Below are 15,391 nucleotides of genomic sequence, written 5' to 3'. Positions count from 1 at the left end.
CTGACTCAAGCAGGGGAAGGGATTAAAAAAAAAAAAAGGAAAAAAAACCCTGAAAGGCTTTGCTCCCTTTTTCCCTCCTTCCCTCCCTTCTTCCCTCTCTCCCTCCCTCCCTCCCTCCCTCCCTCCCTCCCCGCCGGCAAAACCCCAAACGGGCTCCGGCGCTGCCAGCCCGGCCGCTCGAATCCTCGCCCGCAGGAGCCGCCGCTTTTCCTCCTTCCCCGGCTGAGCTGCAGAAAATAGTGGGGGGGGGGGAAGGAATGATCATAAAAAAAAAAAAAAAAACAAAAAACACCCAAACCAACCCAAAAAAGAAAAGCACCAAAAAAAAAAAAAAAAAAATAAAAAATCTCTGGGGCTAATGGGAACCATGTGCTCATCGCATTCCTCTTTGTGCCGGGGCTGACGGGATCCCGGCGGCCTCATCGTGGCACCCCCCCCCGAGTCCCCCACCCCCAGCCAGGGGCCGTCCGGGTGGTCGAGGCTTAAGGGGGGGCATTAATGGGGTGTCGTCCCCCCGTTTTTTTCAATGGGGTCCCCCCCCGCACATAGCTCTGTCCTGTTTTGGGGTGGCCGAGGCCAGGGTGGGAAGGGCCCCCCCGGGTTTCTCACAAGCATCGCCCCAAAATCTCCTGGGGTGGGAGCCTGGGGGGGACTGACAGGGACAGGGCCACTTATGGGGCACCCCCTCACACCCCCCAAAACTGGGATGGGACATGGCCCTCCTACAACTGTCCCCCAACTCTGTCCTCTGCCCTGGGGACCTCTTGGAGAGCGCTTTGAGGATGCCCAAGGGAGAAGGGACAGGGTGGGGGGACACAGCCCTTGCTGTCCCCTTGTCCCTTCCCCGGGTGGCCCCGCTGTCCCCTTGTCCCTTACCTGGGGGGGAGCCTTGCAGCCCACCCCCCCCCGCAATCCCCTGTTCCCCACAGGGTGACCCTACAGCCCTCCGTCCCCTACCTGGGGGGTGCTCTGTCCCCTAAGTGGTGATGGCCCCCCCATGTCCCCCTCTATCTGGCAGCCCCTGTCCACTACCTGGGGGTGTCCCCAATCCCATACCTGGGGGTGTCCCCTGTCCCCTACCTGGGGGTGGCTCTTGGTCCCCTTGTCCTGTCCCAGGACAGCTCTGCAATCCTTATCCCATTACCTTGGGGGGGTCCCATGTCCCATCTTGGGGTGTCCCTTGTCCCCTACCTGGGGGTGGCCCCTATCCCATACCCAGGGAGTCCCCTACCTGGGGCTGTCCCCCATCCCCTTCTTAGGGGGGGTGGTCCCCTACCCAGGGAGGGGGGACTCGCCTGCCCGGGCGTGTCGCTGCAGCCCCGCCTGTCCCTCCGGGGGGGAGGTGTCCCCGTCCCGGTCCCTGTCCCCTACCTGGGGATCCGGTGCCGGTCCCTCCGTGCGCTCCGCGGGCGCGCCCTGCCCGGCTTGGCGGGGGCAGCGGGGAGGCAGAGCCGCCCGGCATCACCGCCCCTTCCTCCCTCCTCCTCCTCCTCCTTCCTCCTCCCCCCTGCCTGCCCCACGGCCCCGGCCCGGGGCGGGGGGGGAGGCGAGGGGTGCACATGGCCTTAGGGTGCCCCATAAGGTCCTTAGGGTGACCTATAGGACATGGGGTGCCCCATGTACCCTGGGATACCTTGTGCCCCCACCCCCCCCCCGACTGCCCCATGCACCTCAGGGTGCCCCAAATGTCCTCAGGGTGCCCTCTAGCTGCCCTATGCACCCTGGGGTGCCCCATAAGGTCCTTAGGGTGACCTATAGGACATGGGGTATCCCATGAACCCTCCTAGGGTGCCCCATGCTCCCTGGGGTGACCCCCCCATGACTGCCCCATGCACCCCAGGGTACTCCATGGGACCTCAGGGTGCCTCATGGACCCAAGAGTGCCCCAAATGTCCTCAGGGTGCCCTCGGGCTGTCCCATGCACCCCGGGGAGCCCCATGGCCCCTGGGTGCCCCTATGTGCTCGGGGATGACCTATGCCCCCCCCAGCTTGTCCCATGCTTCCCCCCGCCAATTGCCCCAGGCACCCTCAGGGAGCCCCATGTCCCCAGGGTGATTCGTAGAGCCCCCCCAGATGCCCCAAACACCCCCAGGTTGCCCCATGTGCCTGGAGGTTGTCCCACGTAACACCCCATACACACCCAGGATGCTCATGTGGCCATATACAGCCCCAGGTGGCCCCCCGTGCCCCCATACAGCCCCAGGATGCCCCCCTGTGAACCCCATGCGGTCCCAGGGTGCCCCATATACCCCCAGGGTGCCCCATGTGCCCCCATATGCCCAAGGGATGCCCCACATACCCCCAGGATGCCCCATATATAACCTATGTGGCCCAATACAGTCTCAGGTGGCCCCCTGTGCCCCCATAAACACAAAGGATGCCCCATACCGCCCCAGCCCCTCTCCTGTTCCACACCTCCAGGGCCAGGGGGGGTCTTGCCCAGGGAAGCTGGCGGCTGCAGCCAGGTGGGGAAACTGAGGCACGGGGGCACCGCTCAGCCAGAGGGTCACCAGCCCCCCTGTGCCTCAGTTTCCCTTCCCGGGGAAGAACCACACCACCCACCCCCTGCAAAAAAGCTGTGCAGCCCTCCCTGAGCCCCTCTCCAGCACGACGGGACCCCAGCTCACTTTGCCTACAGATTTTTGCTGGAAAAAGCTTTATTTTCCGAGATTCATAAGCCCACGGAGACCCCTGCACCATGATGGTGCGGCTCTGCAGCCACCAAGGACGGGGACATCCGACAGCATCCCACGTCCCCGGGGGGACCAGGGAGCAAACCCCCAGCACCACTGCAGCCTTGTGGGGTCCCCCAAAAAACGAGGGGCCATGTGAGCCTCCCCACAAACTTCCCCACCACATGGGATGGGGTCGAGCACCTTCTGGGAGCCCTTTTGCCTTCGTCCCCATGGGGGATCTGCGACGGGAAGGATTTGGGGGGTGCCCACACTTTGGGGAGCTGGGCAAAGCCACCCTGAGTTTCTGATGCCCCCGGGGCTTATCAGGACGTCTCCTCCGATCCTGATCCTGATCCCAACTGCCCATCTGACCGTGACTGCTGGCCAAAATCCTACGGGAGAGGGAAGAAGAGAAGCGGAAAGGCCCCTCACCGTGGCCTCGGGGCTGCCCGTGCCCCATATGGGGAGGTGACCCCCCATCTCACCTGCCGCCAGCAGGCCTCCAGCATGACGCCGGCGCGCAGCAGGCACCAGAGCTCTCCCAGCAGCGAGACCAGGACGTGGAGGACGTCGCTCCAACGGCCGACGGTGAGGAGGAGGATGAAGAGGCCACCCATCCGTACCAGCACCGTCTGGTAAACCCCCCGCCCGTCCGTGCTCTGCCGCGACTCCTCTGCAAGGACACGGGGTTGGGGTGGCCACCGTGGGGACACCCTGTCCCCTCCCCAGCCCCATAACCTGGGGGCACCGTGCCTCTCGGGGATGCTATGGGGTATAGCCCCCTGCTGCCCCATATACCCCCAGGATGCACCATATAACACCCTCTATACAGCCCCAAGTGCCCCCCCTGTGCTCCCATACACCCCCAGCATGTCCCATATATCCCCTATGCACCCCTAGGATGCCCCATATAAACCCATACAGCCCCAGGATGCACCATATACCCCCCATACAGCCCCAAGTGGCCCCCAGTGCCCCCATACAGCCCCAGGATGCCCCATGTACCCCCCTACAGCTCCAGGATGCCCTATATATCCCCTATATACCCCCAGGATGCCCCATGTACCCCCATACAACCCCAGGATGCCCCATACTGCCCCATATACAGCCCTGGGTGCACCTCCCTTGTGCCTCCATACAGCCCCAGGGTGCCCCATGTACCCCCATACACCCGCAGGATGCACCATATACCCTCTATACAGCCCCAAGTGTCCCCTCGTGCTCCCATATACCCCCAGGATGTCCCATACAGTTCCATACAGCCGCAGGAAGTCCCATATATCCCCTATATACCCCCAGGATGCCCCATGTACCCCCCTACAGCCCCAGGATGCCCCCCACGCAGCCCCAGGTGGCCTCTTGCACCTCTATACACCCCCATGATGCTCCATACAGTTCTATACACCCTCAGGACGCCCCCTATATCCTCTATATAGCCCCAGAATACCCCTTATGCCCCCATACACCCCCAGGATGACCCATATTTCCTCTATATACCCACAGGATGCACCACACATCTTCATATACAGCCCCATGTGTCCCCATATACATCCCCTATGTATATGCCCTATATATTCCCTATGCCCCCACACAGCCCCAGGATGCCCCATATATCCTCTATACACCTCCAGGGTGTCCCATGTGCCCCCAGGATGCCCCACACAGCTCCATATACAGCCCCAGGATGCTCCATACAGTTCCATACACACCCAGGATGCCCCATATATCCTCTGTATAACCACAGGATGCGCCACACATCTTCATATACAGCCCCACGTGTCCCCATATATCCCTTATGCCCCCACACAGCCCCAGGATGCCCCATATATCCTCTATACACCTCCAGGATGCCCCATGTGCCCCCAGGATGCCCCACACAGCTCCATATACAGCCCCAGGTGGCCCCCTATACCTCCTCATAGCCCCAGGATGCCCCATATTGCCCATATACACCCCCTGGATGCCCCATATTGCCCCCATACAGCCCCAGGATGCCCCATACTGGGACATACCCTCCTTCCCCCCCCAAAAAAAACCCCATAACTGGGGGTTCGGTCCCCTTCTCACCTTGCATGTAGATGACCAGCAGGGTGTAGCAGATGGTGAGCGGTGTCCAGAAGCGGATGGCCTCCGCCGTGGAGAGGAAATCCCGGTTGATGAGGGCCACGGCGGCCAGGTCGGCCACGGCGAAGGTGACGGCCAACGCCTTCCGCAGCAGCCGGGGGATACCGTGACCGGCGGCGAGGAGGAGGATGCAGACGCCGCAGTAACGCGCTCGGCTGTGCAGCTCGTAGAGGGTGCAGACGTGGTGAGCCAGGCGCCGGGCGTAGGTGGCCAGCAGCCCCGCTAGCCCCGCTGCCAGCGCCAGGTTGCAGGTGGAGTGGGGAGCCCCTTCCAGCAAGAAGCTGAGGCTGCAGGAGACCCCGCAGCCCAGCGAGTACTGGCACAGCAGGTAGAGCTGGCTGCTGTGCGCACCCTGCGAGAGCAGAACGGCCCCCTCAGCCGCTGTGGAGGTTGTAGAGCGGCGAGGGGACGCGCAGCTGCAACGCCATGCATGGCCTCCTCCACCCTGCAGCCCCCCCCCAACCCCCATGGGTGTTGCAAGCAGCGAGGGGACGCAAGGCTGCAAAGCCATGCACGGTCTTCTCCAGGCTGCAGCCCCCCGCAGGTGTTGCATGCAGCGAGGGGATGAGTGGTTGCAAAACCATGCACGGTCTTCTCCAGGCTGCAGCCCCCCACAGGTTCTGCACGCAGCGAGGGGATGCGTGGTTGCAAAGCCATGCATGGTCTTCTCCAGGCTGCAGCCCCCTGTAGCCCCACAGGTTCTGCACGCAGCGAGGGGATGCGTGGTTGGAAAGCCACGCATGGTCTTTTTCACGCCAGACCACCACGGGTGCTGCAAGCAGCAAGGGGCTGCACATGTGCTTGGCATGCATGCATGCGAAGCGATGCATGGTTTCCTCCATGCCAGCCACCCTCATCCACCCCGCAGAGGCTGCGGAGCAGGAAGGGGATGCACAGTTGCAAAGCGATGAGTGGTTTTCTCCGTGCTGCAGCCCCCTGCAGGCGTTGCAAAGCAGCGAGGGGATGCAGGGTTGTAAGGGCATGCATGCATGCAAAGCGATGCAGGGCTTTCTCCGTGCCAGCCATCCTCATCCGCCTCCCAAAGGCTGCAGGAAGGGGATGCGTAGGCTCCTCCATGCAGCTCCCAGATGCCCCACGGGTGCTGCAAGCAGCGGGGGATGCATTATTTCGGGAATGCAACGGCCCTCATCCTCCCTGCAGAGGCTGCAGAGCAGCGAGGGGATGCACTGCTCCAAAGCCACACATGGTTTTCTCCACGCTGCGGCCCCCTGTGACCCCGCAGGGGGCTGCATGCGGCAAGGGGATGCACGGTTGCAGAGGCATGCATGCAGGCAAAGCGACGCATGCTTTTCCCCGAGCCAGCCACCCCTGCCCGCCCCACAGAGGCTGCGGAACAGAGAAGGGACCCACACTACCCCCCAGGCCGCAGCCCCCGTCCTCCCCGTGCGTGTTGCGACGCAGTGAGGGGCTGCGCGGCTGCAAAGCGACTCCACGCCGCAACCCCTGCAGCCCCCATAGTTGTCGTGAGGGCTGCACCGTTCTGCGGCCCCCTCCACCCCACCGTGCCTCAGTTTCCCCCGTCCCACCTCACCTTGCTGAGGGAGAGGAGGGTGGAGACGGCGCGCAGGGAGAACTCCAGGACCACCAGCGCGGCCACCCGGGAGCCCACCAGGGCCAGCAGGGCCGTCAGCACCACCACGTGCAGCGGCTCCAGCACCCACCACTGCGCCCGGATGGCCTCCTTCTCCGCCTGCCTCTGGGGGTCACTGGGGACAGCAGGGGGGACACTGAGCCGGGCAGGGAGTCCCCTTCATCCTCCACCACCCCATAACGGGGTGACAGCCTCAGAGACACCCCCACCCCCCCCCAGGCTTTGGAGTGGGGAGAGGAGGGCGCAGCCCCTGCCCTGCTCAGGCCACCACCAGCACCCATGGGTGCTGAGAGCCACCCCCCACCCTAGGAGTGGATCCCAAAGGCAGATCCCAAAGGTGGCTCCCCAAAACGGATTCCCCCCAGCGGGGGGGGAGGGGTGGGGGGGTGGTGAGGAGAAGAATGGCCGGTGCTTACTTCAGGCACTGGATGTAGAGATAAACCTTCAGGAGGCTGCAGAGCACCGAGACGGCGCAGGCACCCACCAACCCTGCGGGGAAAAGGCAGCAGCGGGTCACCGGTGTGTCCCCCACCAAGGGTGTCCCCAAGCCATCCCCAGGCCACCCCCCAGGGCTGTCTCACCTTGCAGCAGGGCATCCAGCAGCGCCCAGCCCCACGCCAGCCCCGGCAGCGCCGGCAGCCAGGACCCCAGGGAAAACATTTTTGGTGGAGAGGAGCCACGGCGTAACCAGGCCCCGGCTCCAAGGTCCGCGGGGCGGAGGCTGGGAGCGGCCCCCCGGGCTAGTAAATCATTGCTGGGGCAAGCCAGGGCAGCTGGAGCTCAGCTCCTCAGGCCAGAGCTCCAGCTGCCCCGAGGAGGGGAAAATTAGGGATGCAGTGATGGGATGCACATGGTGGGACCGAGGGACCACCAGCGTCTTTAACCCCCCCCGTCCCATCATCACCGTTACCCTCTCCAGCCCGATGCATCGCGGCGTTTCAGGTCCTGGCTTGGCTGGTTATGAACCGCCCCCCCCCCCCCCCCCAGCTCTTTACACCACCCCAAAGACCCTGAAACGATGCCAAAAAATAGAAAAAAAAAACCAAAAAAACCCTTTATTAACGGCGGCGGGAGCTCGTCCTACGGCCCCGGGGGCTGCTGGTGCTGCACCATCTTCCTGAGCTCGTCCCAGAAGAAGAGGCTGAGGACGGTGTGGGGGCCCAGGCGGAGGTAGACGGCGCCGATGCCCTTGTACAAGCCCAGCAGCCCCTCTTTGCTGGAGATTTGCAGGATGCAATCCAAAAAACCCCGGTAGAGCTTGCCCTGGGGAGAGAGGAGCCGGCTGCGCACCCCTGCCGGAGGCCACCCCTGGGAAAAGCCACCCCCGGGAAAAGCCACCCCCCCCCCCCCCCCCCCATCACCCCATCTTTTGCCCAACGGCCCTTACCGCGCCCTGGGCGTCCACCGGCTGGTTGTAGAGACGGGTGCTGACCACGTCGAAGGGTGTCATCGTCACCGCCACGGCCACGCCGCTCACCATGCCCCCGCCAGCACCGCCGCCCAGCTGCCCTCCCCGAACCACTGCGGGGAGCGCCGGCCGTCAGCATTCCCCCCCCCCCCACCACCCTTCCCCATAAAAATAGGGGAAAATAGGGCTGGCGGCGGCCGGATCCCGCAGGTTCCCCCCTCACCTGGCGCTCGCAGACCCAGTCCTTGGCGGAGGCGAAGGTGGCGAGTTGCGCGGCCGAGCCCACGGCCACCCGGGGCACGGCCCCCGTCACCCCCCGCCACAGCCCCGCCACCCCCGTGCTGCTTGTAGATGCTGGCGAAAGCCCCGGAGATGCTCTGGGGAAAAGAGGAAATTCGGGAAAACCGGGAACGGCGCATCCCACCCCGGCAAAATTCCCCACCCTGGCAAAATTCCCCACCCCGGCGCACAAGACCCCCATCGCTGGCCGGTGGCACGAAGCCACCGTGGCTCAGGCCGGGTGACGGCGATCCTAACGAGTGTCGGGCTCCGCGTCCCCGTCACCCCCTCCCCGTCCTCACACCGTTATTTATAGCATCCGCGGGGGGGGGGGGGGGGCGCGAGCTGCCAAACAGCAGCTTTAAATACCCGGTGGCCAAAACAGCCTTGTCCTCACCAGGTCCCGACGGCCAAAGTGCCACCGAATCGTGCCCGTGCCCCCCCTCCATCATTGTCGTCCCCCCCCCCGACCCCGCTCACCTCATGGTTGTGCTGGTGGCCCACGGCCACGGCCGCCAGCGTCTGGGCTTGGAGGTGGGTCTTGACCTGGGACGGGGACAATGCCGGGTGACAAAACCCCTCCTGTCGTCCCCCCCGCCCCGGGAAGGGCTGTGTCCCCCCCCTTGCCCCCCATCTCTTTGTAGCAGCTTTTGGGGGTGTTTTAAGCCCCTCGGGCAGGTGTGGGGTGCCCAGGTGTGTTGCCAAGCAGCACCTCCAGACTTTGAACCTTGGGTATTTTTATTTTCCACCCCTCCCACCCTGGGGCAAAGGGCCCCCCCCAGAAACACCCACCACAGCCCCCCTCCCCTTTGAGCTCCGCACCCCCAAAAAACCAGGGGAGACCCCCCAAAAAGGGGGAAAAAACCACTCCAATTTCCTTATGAGGGAGTTCTCCACTTGAGTTTCCGGGAGGGGGGAGAAACGGGGGGGGGGGGGGGGAGGGAGGAATGAAGATGCACAAAGCAACCCCCCCATTTTTGGGGTGAAGTGGAGCGAAGCAACGCAGGGGGAGAAGGGATGCCCCCGCGCTGGCGTTTGCAGGATGCAGCCGAGCCCTGGGCTGGCCGAAGCTTTTGGGGGGGGGGGGGGGAGTGTATCCCCAAAAATGTCCCCCCCATCCCTCCACACCCCCCTCCCTCCCCCCGGGATGCGAAGGCTGCCGGGGCAGAGCACTCACCAGGTACGCGGGGCTGCCCACGAAGGCTCCCACCGCCCCGGCCACGGCCCCGGCGGCCACCGTCCCCCCGGGATACCGGGTCCAACCGGCGTCCTCGGCGCAGGAGTAGCAATAAAAACGGACGCCGTTCATCAACCCCTGGTAAAGGAGCCCGGCGGCCAGGCCCTTCTGCAGCCCCCGCAGCCCGTCGGCCCGGCAGACGGCCCCCACCGCCCGCAGCACCCCCCGGTAGGGCCGGGGGTAGGTGCCGGGGGGCTGCAGTTCCCCCTGAAGCTGCAGCCGCGTCTTGACCACCTCCAAGGGGTTGGTGAGGACGCAGGCCAAGCAGCCGGCAGTAGCCCCCAGAACCAAATCGATTGCCGGAGGGACCCCCCCGGTAGGAGGAGACCCCCGGGCCACGCGGGATCTGTTTTGGGAGGGGTAAGGGAATTCATGCAGGGGGGTTGGGGGGGCCCCGGGGAAGGGTGCGAGGGCCCCCGCACCCGCCGCCATGCAGCACCTGCCTGCGGGGATGGCCCCAGGCTCCACCTCCCCCCCCCCCCACACCCCCCCCCCGCGCCCCCCTCTGCGGGGGAAATAGAAGGGGGAGCGAGCGCCGCCTCCTGCAAACCAACCCCCCCCCCCCCAATCCGAAGCCGCCCCCCAATTTGGGAAGGGATATGGGGCAAAGGTCAGGCCTGGCGGTGGGGGGGTGCGTGTTGTCCCGTGTGTGTGGCCCCCCCCCCCTCCCGGCAACCGGCAGCCGAATCCCGGCCGGGCGTCCCGCAGTCACGTGACTCGGCGGTGCAAATAGGGAAAAAAAAGGCACTTTCTGCCAAAAAAAACAAAAACCCACAAAAATCGAAAGGAAAAGGCGCGATAAAATTGAAATAAAAGCCGGGGATGAGGGGTTCGGGGGGGGGGGGGGGGGATACGCAGCCATCTGCCCGTCCCCCTCCTCCCCCCCCCGCAGTCAGCCCCAACGGGGGGGGGGGGGGGATGAGGACCGGCCAACTCATTGCGCTTGTGGCTGCGGTTCCGGGGGGGGGGCTGAGCGGGGGGGGGTGCGTGTGTCTCATCTCCTTTCCTCCTTTTCCCGGTGCCAGCCCCTCTCGGGATTACCCAAATGCTTTGAAATCGGAGCTTTCCAGCTCAAAAAGCTGCGGGGGGGGTAGGATGGGGGGGGTGGTGGTAGGGGGAAGGTCGCTGTCTGTCCCCTCTGTGTGTGTGTGTGTCCCCCCTTGTGGCATCCTATTTTTAGGGCTCTTCAGTGACCCCCTGGGGACCTGTGTTTACACCTCAGCGCAGTCACTTCTGTCATTACAGGGGTTGGGGGGGGGGGGAAACCCCCCCAAAGTCCTCTCCCCCCCCATGGTTGCCCCATTCCCCATATCCTCCCCCAAACTGCCCCCTTCGATCCCAAAAGGCGGGGGGGGGGGGGTTACTGGGGAAGGCGGGTGCCGCCGGGGGCTGACCCCGCGGCTGTTTGTTCCTTGTCTAGACTGGGAATATCTCCCGGATCCGGGGACAAACAGGGTTGGAACGTCAGGACGGGATAATTCAGGGTTGAAGCTGCAAAGCTGGAGGGTTAATGCCGGGGGGGGGGGGGGGGGCACGTCCTGCCCCCCTTCTTCCTCCTCCTCCTCTTCTTCATCCTAAATATCCCCTTCTCCGAAGGGGGGATCCCCTATCCCCGAAGTGAAGCAGGGGCTCCATCATCCCGGGGTGGAGGGGAGGAAGGGCAGCCCCCGACCCCGGAATTTGCCTTAGGGCCAAATCCGAGTTACCAATGGATATTTATTTGGGGAGGGGGGAAAGGAAGCAGATGTATGTACATATACATTCAGTCACATACGTTTCCTCCCAGAAAAAGGCCCCGTGAACATATATTACATGAGAAGGTCTCCGGATTATTATTAATTATTATTATTATTATTTAAAAGCTGGGGTTGTGCCCCAAAGGGCTCGCTGTAGAGGGCAAGCGGTGACGGGTCCTCACTGGCTTCGGATGCGACGAGCCAAGATGGGGACAGGTTTGGTGGCAGCCGTGTGACAGCGTCCCTTAAGATCTGGAGACTGTGGGATTCCATCTCCTCTGCCCCGGCACACGGGGCCGGCGTCCAAACCTCAAACCGGCTTCTGAGGTCTCCTAAAACCCTGCTGGGATATTTAAGGCCAAATTTTTGGCCCCGGTCCTTCTTCCTTCGCCTGGAAATTCTCACCGACAGGCTGGAGGGGGGGGGGTTTCGTGATGTCCGGAGGCCCTGGGTGAGATCTCCCGGCGCCGGGAGACGCCAGGAGGAGGAGGAGGAGGCGGCGAAGTGGTGCCGCACTCGGTGATTGTAATTAGCAAGGAGAAAACATGCAGGGGCGCGATTCAGTGTCCCCTCTCGTCACCTCCGCGGCCCGACCCTGCTCTACAACTAACACACGTCCTCAGTCCCCGGCGCCACGGGGGGGGACGCTCATCCCCAGCCCACCCCGCTCCCACCCTCTCCCTCACTACTCCTGGGATATTATTCCGTGAAAGGCAGATTATTTTGCCCCGTGGCAGCTGGACGAGGGCGCAGGCTCCCCCCGGCAGAGCTGGGCCTCGCCTCCAGCGTTGGGGAAGTGGCCGGTTTCTCCCCAAAACGAGCCGGACGTCCCCGACTGGGTGGAGAGCGCGGTGGGGAGGGGGCCCACGCCTGCAGGCACGTTCCTGGTGGGGAGCGAGCGATGGCAGGAGGGGTTGGGGGGGAAAAGGGGGAGGGGGGGGGGCAGTTGGCTGCGGGGCAGCCGGGTACCGGCCCCGCTCTCCGAAAACAGGCCCCCGTCAGCCGTCCTTGCCCCCGGCCGGGGTTAACACCAGGGGTCCCGCTCCGCTCGCCCGCGGCAGAGGCTGTCGCTGCGCTGCCAGGCGCTGTCGATGAGGCTCTGAGCGTCCTCGCATTTCTTCTTGACGGTGGCGTCCAGAATGGCCTTGTGCAGGAGGTCGACCTGAAACACACGTGGGGGGCGGTCAAGAGGGGAACGAACGAACAACAGCCACTTCATAGATTCATAGATTCGTAGATTGGTCTGGGCTGGAAGGGACCTCCAAAGGTCATCTAGTCCGACCCCCCCGCAGTCAGCAGGGACACCTCCAACTAGACCAGGTTGCTCAGGGTCTCGTCGAGCTTCACCTTGAACTTCCCCCCCCTCCTCGTTGTAAAACCACCTCAAAAACAGCAGAGAAGTTGCTTGTGTCATAAATATGAGTGACAGAGGGGGAGGGGCTTGGCCCAGGTTCCTCCCCACCCCTCCTGCCAGCCCTGGCTCGTGTTCCAGGAGGCTCAAAGCTCTGAATTCCCACATCCCGTGGTTATATGGACACGGAGAAGCCCTGTAGCTCTCCTGCCCCTTGTAGGAAAGCCAGGTTCACCCTGCAGGGAACAATTCACCCAAGTCCTTCCTCCCAGGACGCTGTCCCTCTCGCCCTTCCTCGCTGGAAGAAGGGTGTGATGCAGCCTCACACACTCACCTGGTAGATGTTCCTCCACGCAGTGTTCAGCGCCGAGAGGAACCTCTCCAGTTCTGTAGTGCAACTAAAATACAGGACCCAGGGGGGCAGGAACTGCTTGCTGTCCTGAGCAAACTCCTAAACACCAAGAGAGAGGCCGGGCGTTACCAACCCCATCCTTGTCCAGCCCCGGGCCAGCCGGTCCCACAGCACCCGGGCTCACCAGGATACAGTACTCCTTGCCGGCCTCCGTGGAGACGGCGGTGATGTCCGTCAGCTCCACGGTGCCCAGCGAGCGGAAGAAGCTGGTCTGACAGTCCTCGTGGCAGGTGAAAGCCTTCTCGTCCGTCAGCACCAGGCAGCAGGGGACACACGGCGTAGGGGCAACCCCTTGGGGGATCACCTGCATGGGGTGGGGAAAGGGGGGTCGGTTAAAATCTGGCACGAAGAAACCCCATCTCCATGGGGTGGCCCGTGGGGAAGAACCCCTGGCTCAGGAGAAAACTGCCTGCTCCATCCCTTCCCGACATCCCCGCTCCCCTCGGCAGCTCCCTCCCGGCTGGGCTGTGCCCCAAAGGGGCTCCGGGTGAAGGAGGGGGGGGGTGGATGTGCCCACGCTTGGTGGGGGTCACATCCCCAGCTCACCCCTTTGGAGACAGCCTGGCAGAAGTACTGCATCCAGTCCGCCATGTCTTCCTCGTTCTCGGCACTGAGCTCCAGGGAGGGCCGGTCCGTCAGGATCACCTGGAAGGAGTGTGGCCGGTCGGTGGTGTTGGAGCGCCGGCATCCCCCGCACTGCTCGCCGCTGGGAGAGAGGGGGGAGGATGGAGATGAGCGGGACGGATGGGCCAGTGCCAGCCCAAAACCAGCCTCCCTCTGCCCCCCCTGCGCTGCACATCGCCCCTTCTCCCCACAAACACTCGATTCTCATCTGCGACACCCCCTGCGGTTGCTCCAAGGATGCCCTCGGTCCCTACACACCGCGGTAGAGCTGGAGTTGAGCACGGTGGGTTTGTGGGGGACGCTCAGTGTGGCTCCTGGAGGCACGTGTCAGCCCTTCAGAGGCCAATTCCCCATCAAAGGGTGGGCTTGGGGTGGGAAATCCAGGAGGGAATGAGCCCATCTCCAGCTACGTGCACCAGATCATGATTTGCCCCTAAAGACCCCCCTGAACACCCCAAGGAGCTCCCCATCCCCAGATCCCCACCGAGCCGGGGTGCCGCATCCCACCAGCCGCTTACCCCATGTTGATGGAGAGCAGAGGAGTGACGTCCGTGCGGTCCGGGTACTGGTACAAGATCCCGTTGCTGCCGTTTGGGAAGATGAGAGAGGCGGTAACTGGAGTCAGCCTGGCTCCAGCGACTGCACAAACACCCTCTGCCCTCGGTCCCACAGACCCTCCAGCCTGTCCTCCCCCCTGCTGCTGGGCAGCCACAACCAGTGGCTTGTCACCTCCCAGGTGACAAGATGGGTCCTCTCCATCTCCCAAGCAGTTCCTTGGCAGCAAACTGGTCCCAGCACCTTCTCCTCCAAGCCCTGCCTGACCCTAGCCCCGACCCACAGCCCCGGTGCCCACCTGAGCACCACGAAGCAGGTCTTCCACTGCTCCTTGCCCAGGTAGGAGGTCCCCGCCTTGTAGTGCAGGACGCCGTCCTTGGTGACCGCGTTCTCGGTGGAGCTGTAGCTACTGTTGGCGGGTCCCAGCGCCTCGTCCATGGGGTCTTCCCAGTGAACGAGGCCGTAGAAACGCACAACCACGTCGCAGGCCTGCCAGAGTCAAGTGGAGAAGTCAACGAGAGTCTCCCGAGAGCCTCTGCCACATGGAACGATGACCGTGATACTCAGACTCACCTCGCACTTGGACTCCTGGGCCACAAACTTTGCGAGCGCCAGTTTCTCCATGGTGGCGTCCGTAAGGATACTGGGATATGGGGGCTCCCGGCACCCTTTGATCATGGCTGACTTCAAGGAGACCAGGAAGAACCTGAGAGGGAGACAGAGATCTCTGATGAGGTCAGGGCAAACAGCCCCTCATCTTCCTCACGTGCTCTCACGCCGAACGGGCTTCCCTTCAACGTGGGCCTCTGGTCTCCCAGACCAAAGGGTCTCAAAATCAACCAAAGGTGATGGGGGGTTGCAAAATCTGAGCTCCAGAACAGGTGAGACTGGTGAGACTGGGACATGGACACCCATCCCAACACAGATCCCAATATCACCATTCAGGCCCTAAAGAGATCACCCCCCTGAGCTGACAACATGCAGAGAGACCTGGGGATGTGCCTCAAAACTCAAGATCTTGTCCCTACTCATCCCAAGTGACACAGAGGACACAGAGTCCACGTCACCCAGTACCCGCAGGTTTTAGCTGGTGGTATCAAACCAAACCCCCTCTGGTCACAGGACTTTGTCGTGAAGGGCTGTCACCAGAGTCTCTTGCATTCCCCAAGTCCAAGGTGCCGGGCGGAGGTCCCGGACCCCCGGAGGAAGGCATCACGGTTCACCGCCCCGTCCCCGCTTACTCAGTGAGAGCCACGTCCGCGGTGTCCAGCAGGAACTGCTTCCTCCGGTTGGTGCACACCAGCGTCACCGTCTGCTGATCCAGCCCAACCTGTGACACATGACCGGTTAAGGAAGCCAGGTGGGGGACGAGGGGCAG

General features: G+C 63.5%; 3 protein-coding genes across 3 annotated transcripts in view; all 3 read right to left on the bottom strand.

Moving 5' to 3' along the window:
• Positions 1–2,644: 2,644 nt before the first annotated feature.
• TMEM82 (transmembrane protein 82) lies at positions 2,645–11,941 on the bottom strand. The gene is made up of 7 exons (XM_074161714.1): positions 11,922–11,941; positions 6,993–7,198; positions 6,828–6,900; positions 6,352–6,526; positions 4,743–5,151; positions 3,161–3,348; positions 2,645–3,067 (listed from the first exon to the last, which is right to left on the bottom strand). Exons 2-7 carry the CDS (start codon positions 7,069–7,071, stop codon positions 2,999–3,001), a joined length of 993 nt encoding a protein of 330 aa, XP_074017815.1. The 5' UTR covers positions 7,072–7,198; positions 11,922–11,941; the 3' UTR covers positions 2,645–2,998.
• SLC25A34 (solute carrier family 25 member 34) lies at positions 7,492–9,767 on the bottom strand. The gene is given in 7 exon segments (XM_074161703.1): positions 7,492–7,674; positions 7,799–7,899; positions 7,902–7,932; positions 8,043–8,156; positions 8,158–8,196; positions 8,579–8,644; positions 9,276–9,767. Coding segments are annotated over 7 exon segments (1,026 nt in total).
• PLEKHM2 (pleckstrin homology and RUN domain containing M2) overlaps positions 11,033–15,391 on the bottom strand; it is a 28,969-nt gene continuing 24,610 nt past the window's right edge. Inside the window, exons 13-20 of the mRNA XM_074161686.1 lie at positions 15,255–15,343; positions 14,587–14,719; positions 14,312–14,502; positions 13,977–14,042; positions 13,381–13,540; positions 12,959–13,138; positions 12,757–12,873; positions 11,033–12,233 (exon numbers count right to left, since the gene is read on the bottom strand). Of these exons, the coding sequence (XP_074017787.1) occupies positions 12,096–12,233; positions 12,757–12,873; positions 12,959–13,138; positions 13,381–13,540; positions 13,977–14,042; positions 14,312–14,502; positions 14,587–14,719; positions 15,255–15,343 (1,074 nt within the window). The 3' untranslated portion in view covers positions 11,033–12,095. The remainder of the gene's footprint in view (positions 12,234–12,756; positions 12,874–12,958; positions 13,139–13,380; positions 13,541–13,976; positions 14,043–14,311; positions 14,503–14,586; positions 14,720–15,254; positions 15,344–15,391) is intronic.

Source organism: Numenius arquata, chromosome 20, assembly GCF_964106895.1.
Source record: "Numenius arquata chromosome 20, bNumArq3.hap1.1, whole genome shotgun sequence".
NCBI classification, from domain to species: Eukaryota; Metazoa; Chordata; class Aves; order Charadriiformes; family Scolopacidae; genus Numenius; species Numenius arquata.
The sequence above is the reverse complement of the archived record's forward strand: the minus strand, read 5'-3'. Positions and strand labels throughout refer to the sequence as shown.

What these genes read in the sequence shown, in the direction of transcription:
- TMEM82 (XM_074161714.1), bottom strand. Translation starts at nt 7,071, where the DNA reads ATGTTTTCCCTGGGGTCCTGGCTGCCGGCGCTGCCGGGGCTGGCGTGG. An exon ending in CTCTACATCCAGTGCCTGAA is followed by an intron (nt 6,527 to 6,827) that starts GTAAGCACCGGC and finishes TGCTGTCCCCAG; the next exon opens with TGACCCCCAGAGGCAGGCGG. An exon ending in GCTGGTCATCTACATGCAAG is followed by an intron (nt 3,349 to 4,742) that starts GTGAGAAGGGGA and finishes GTGTCCTTGCAG; the next exon opens with AGGAGTCGCGGCAGAGCACG.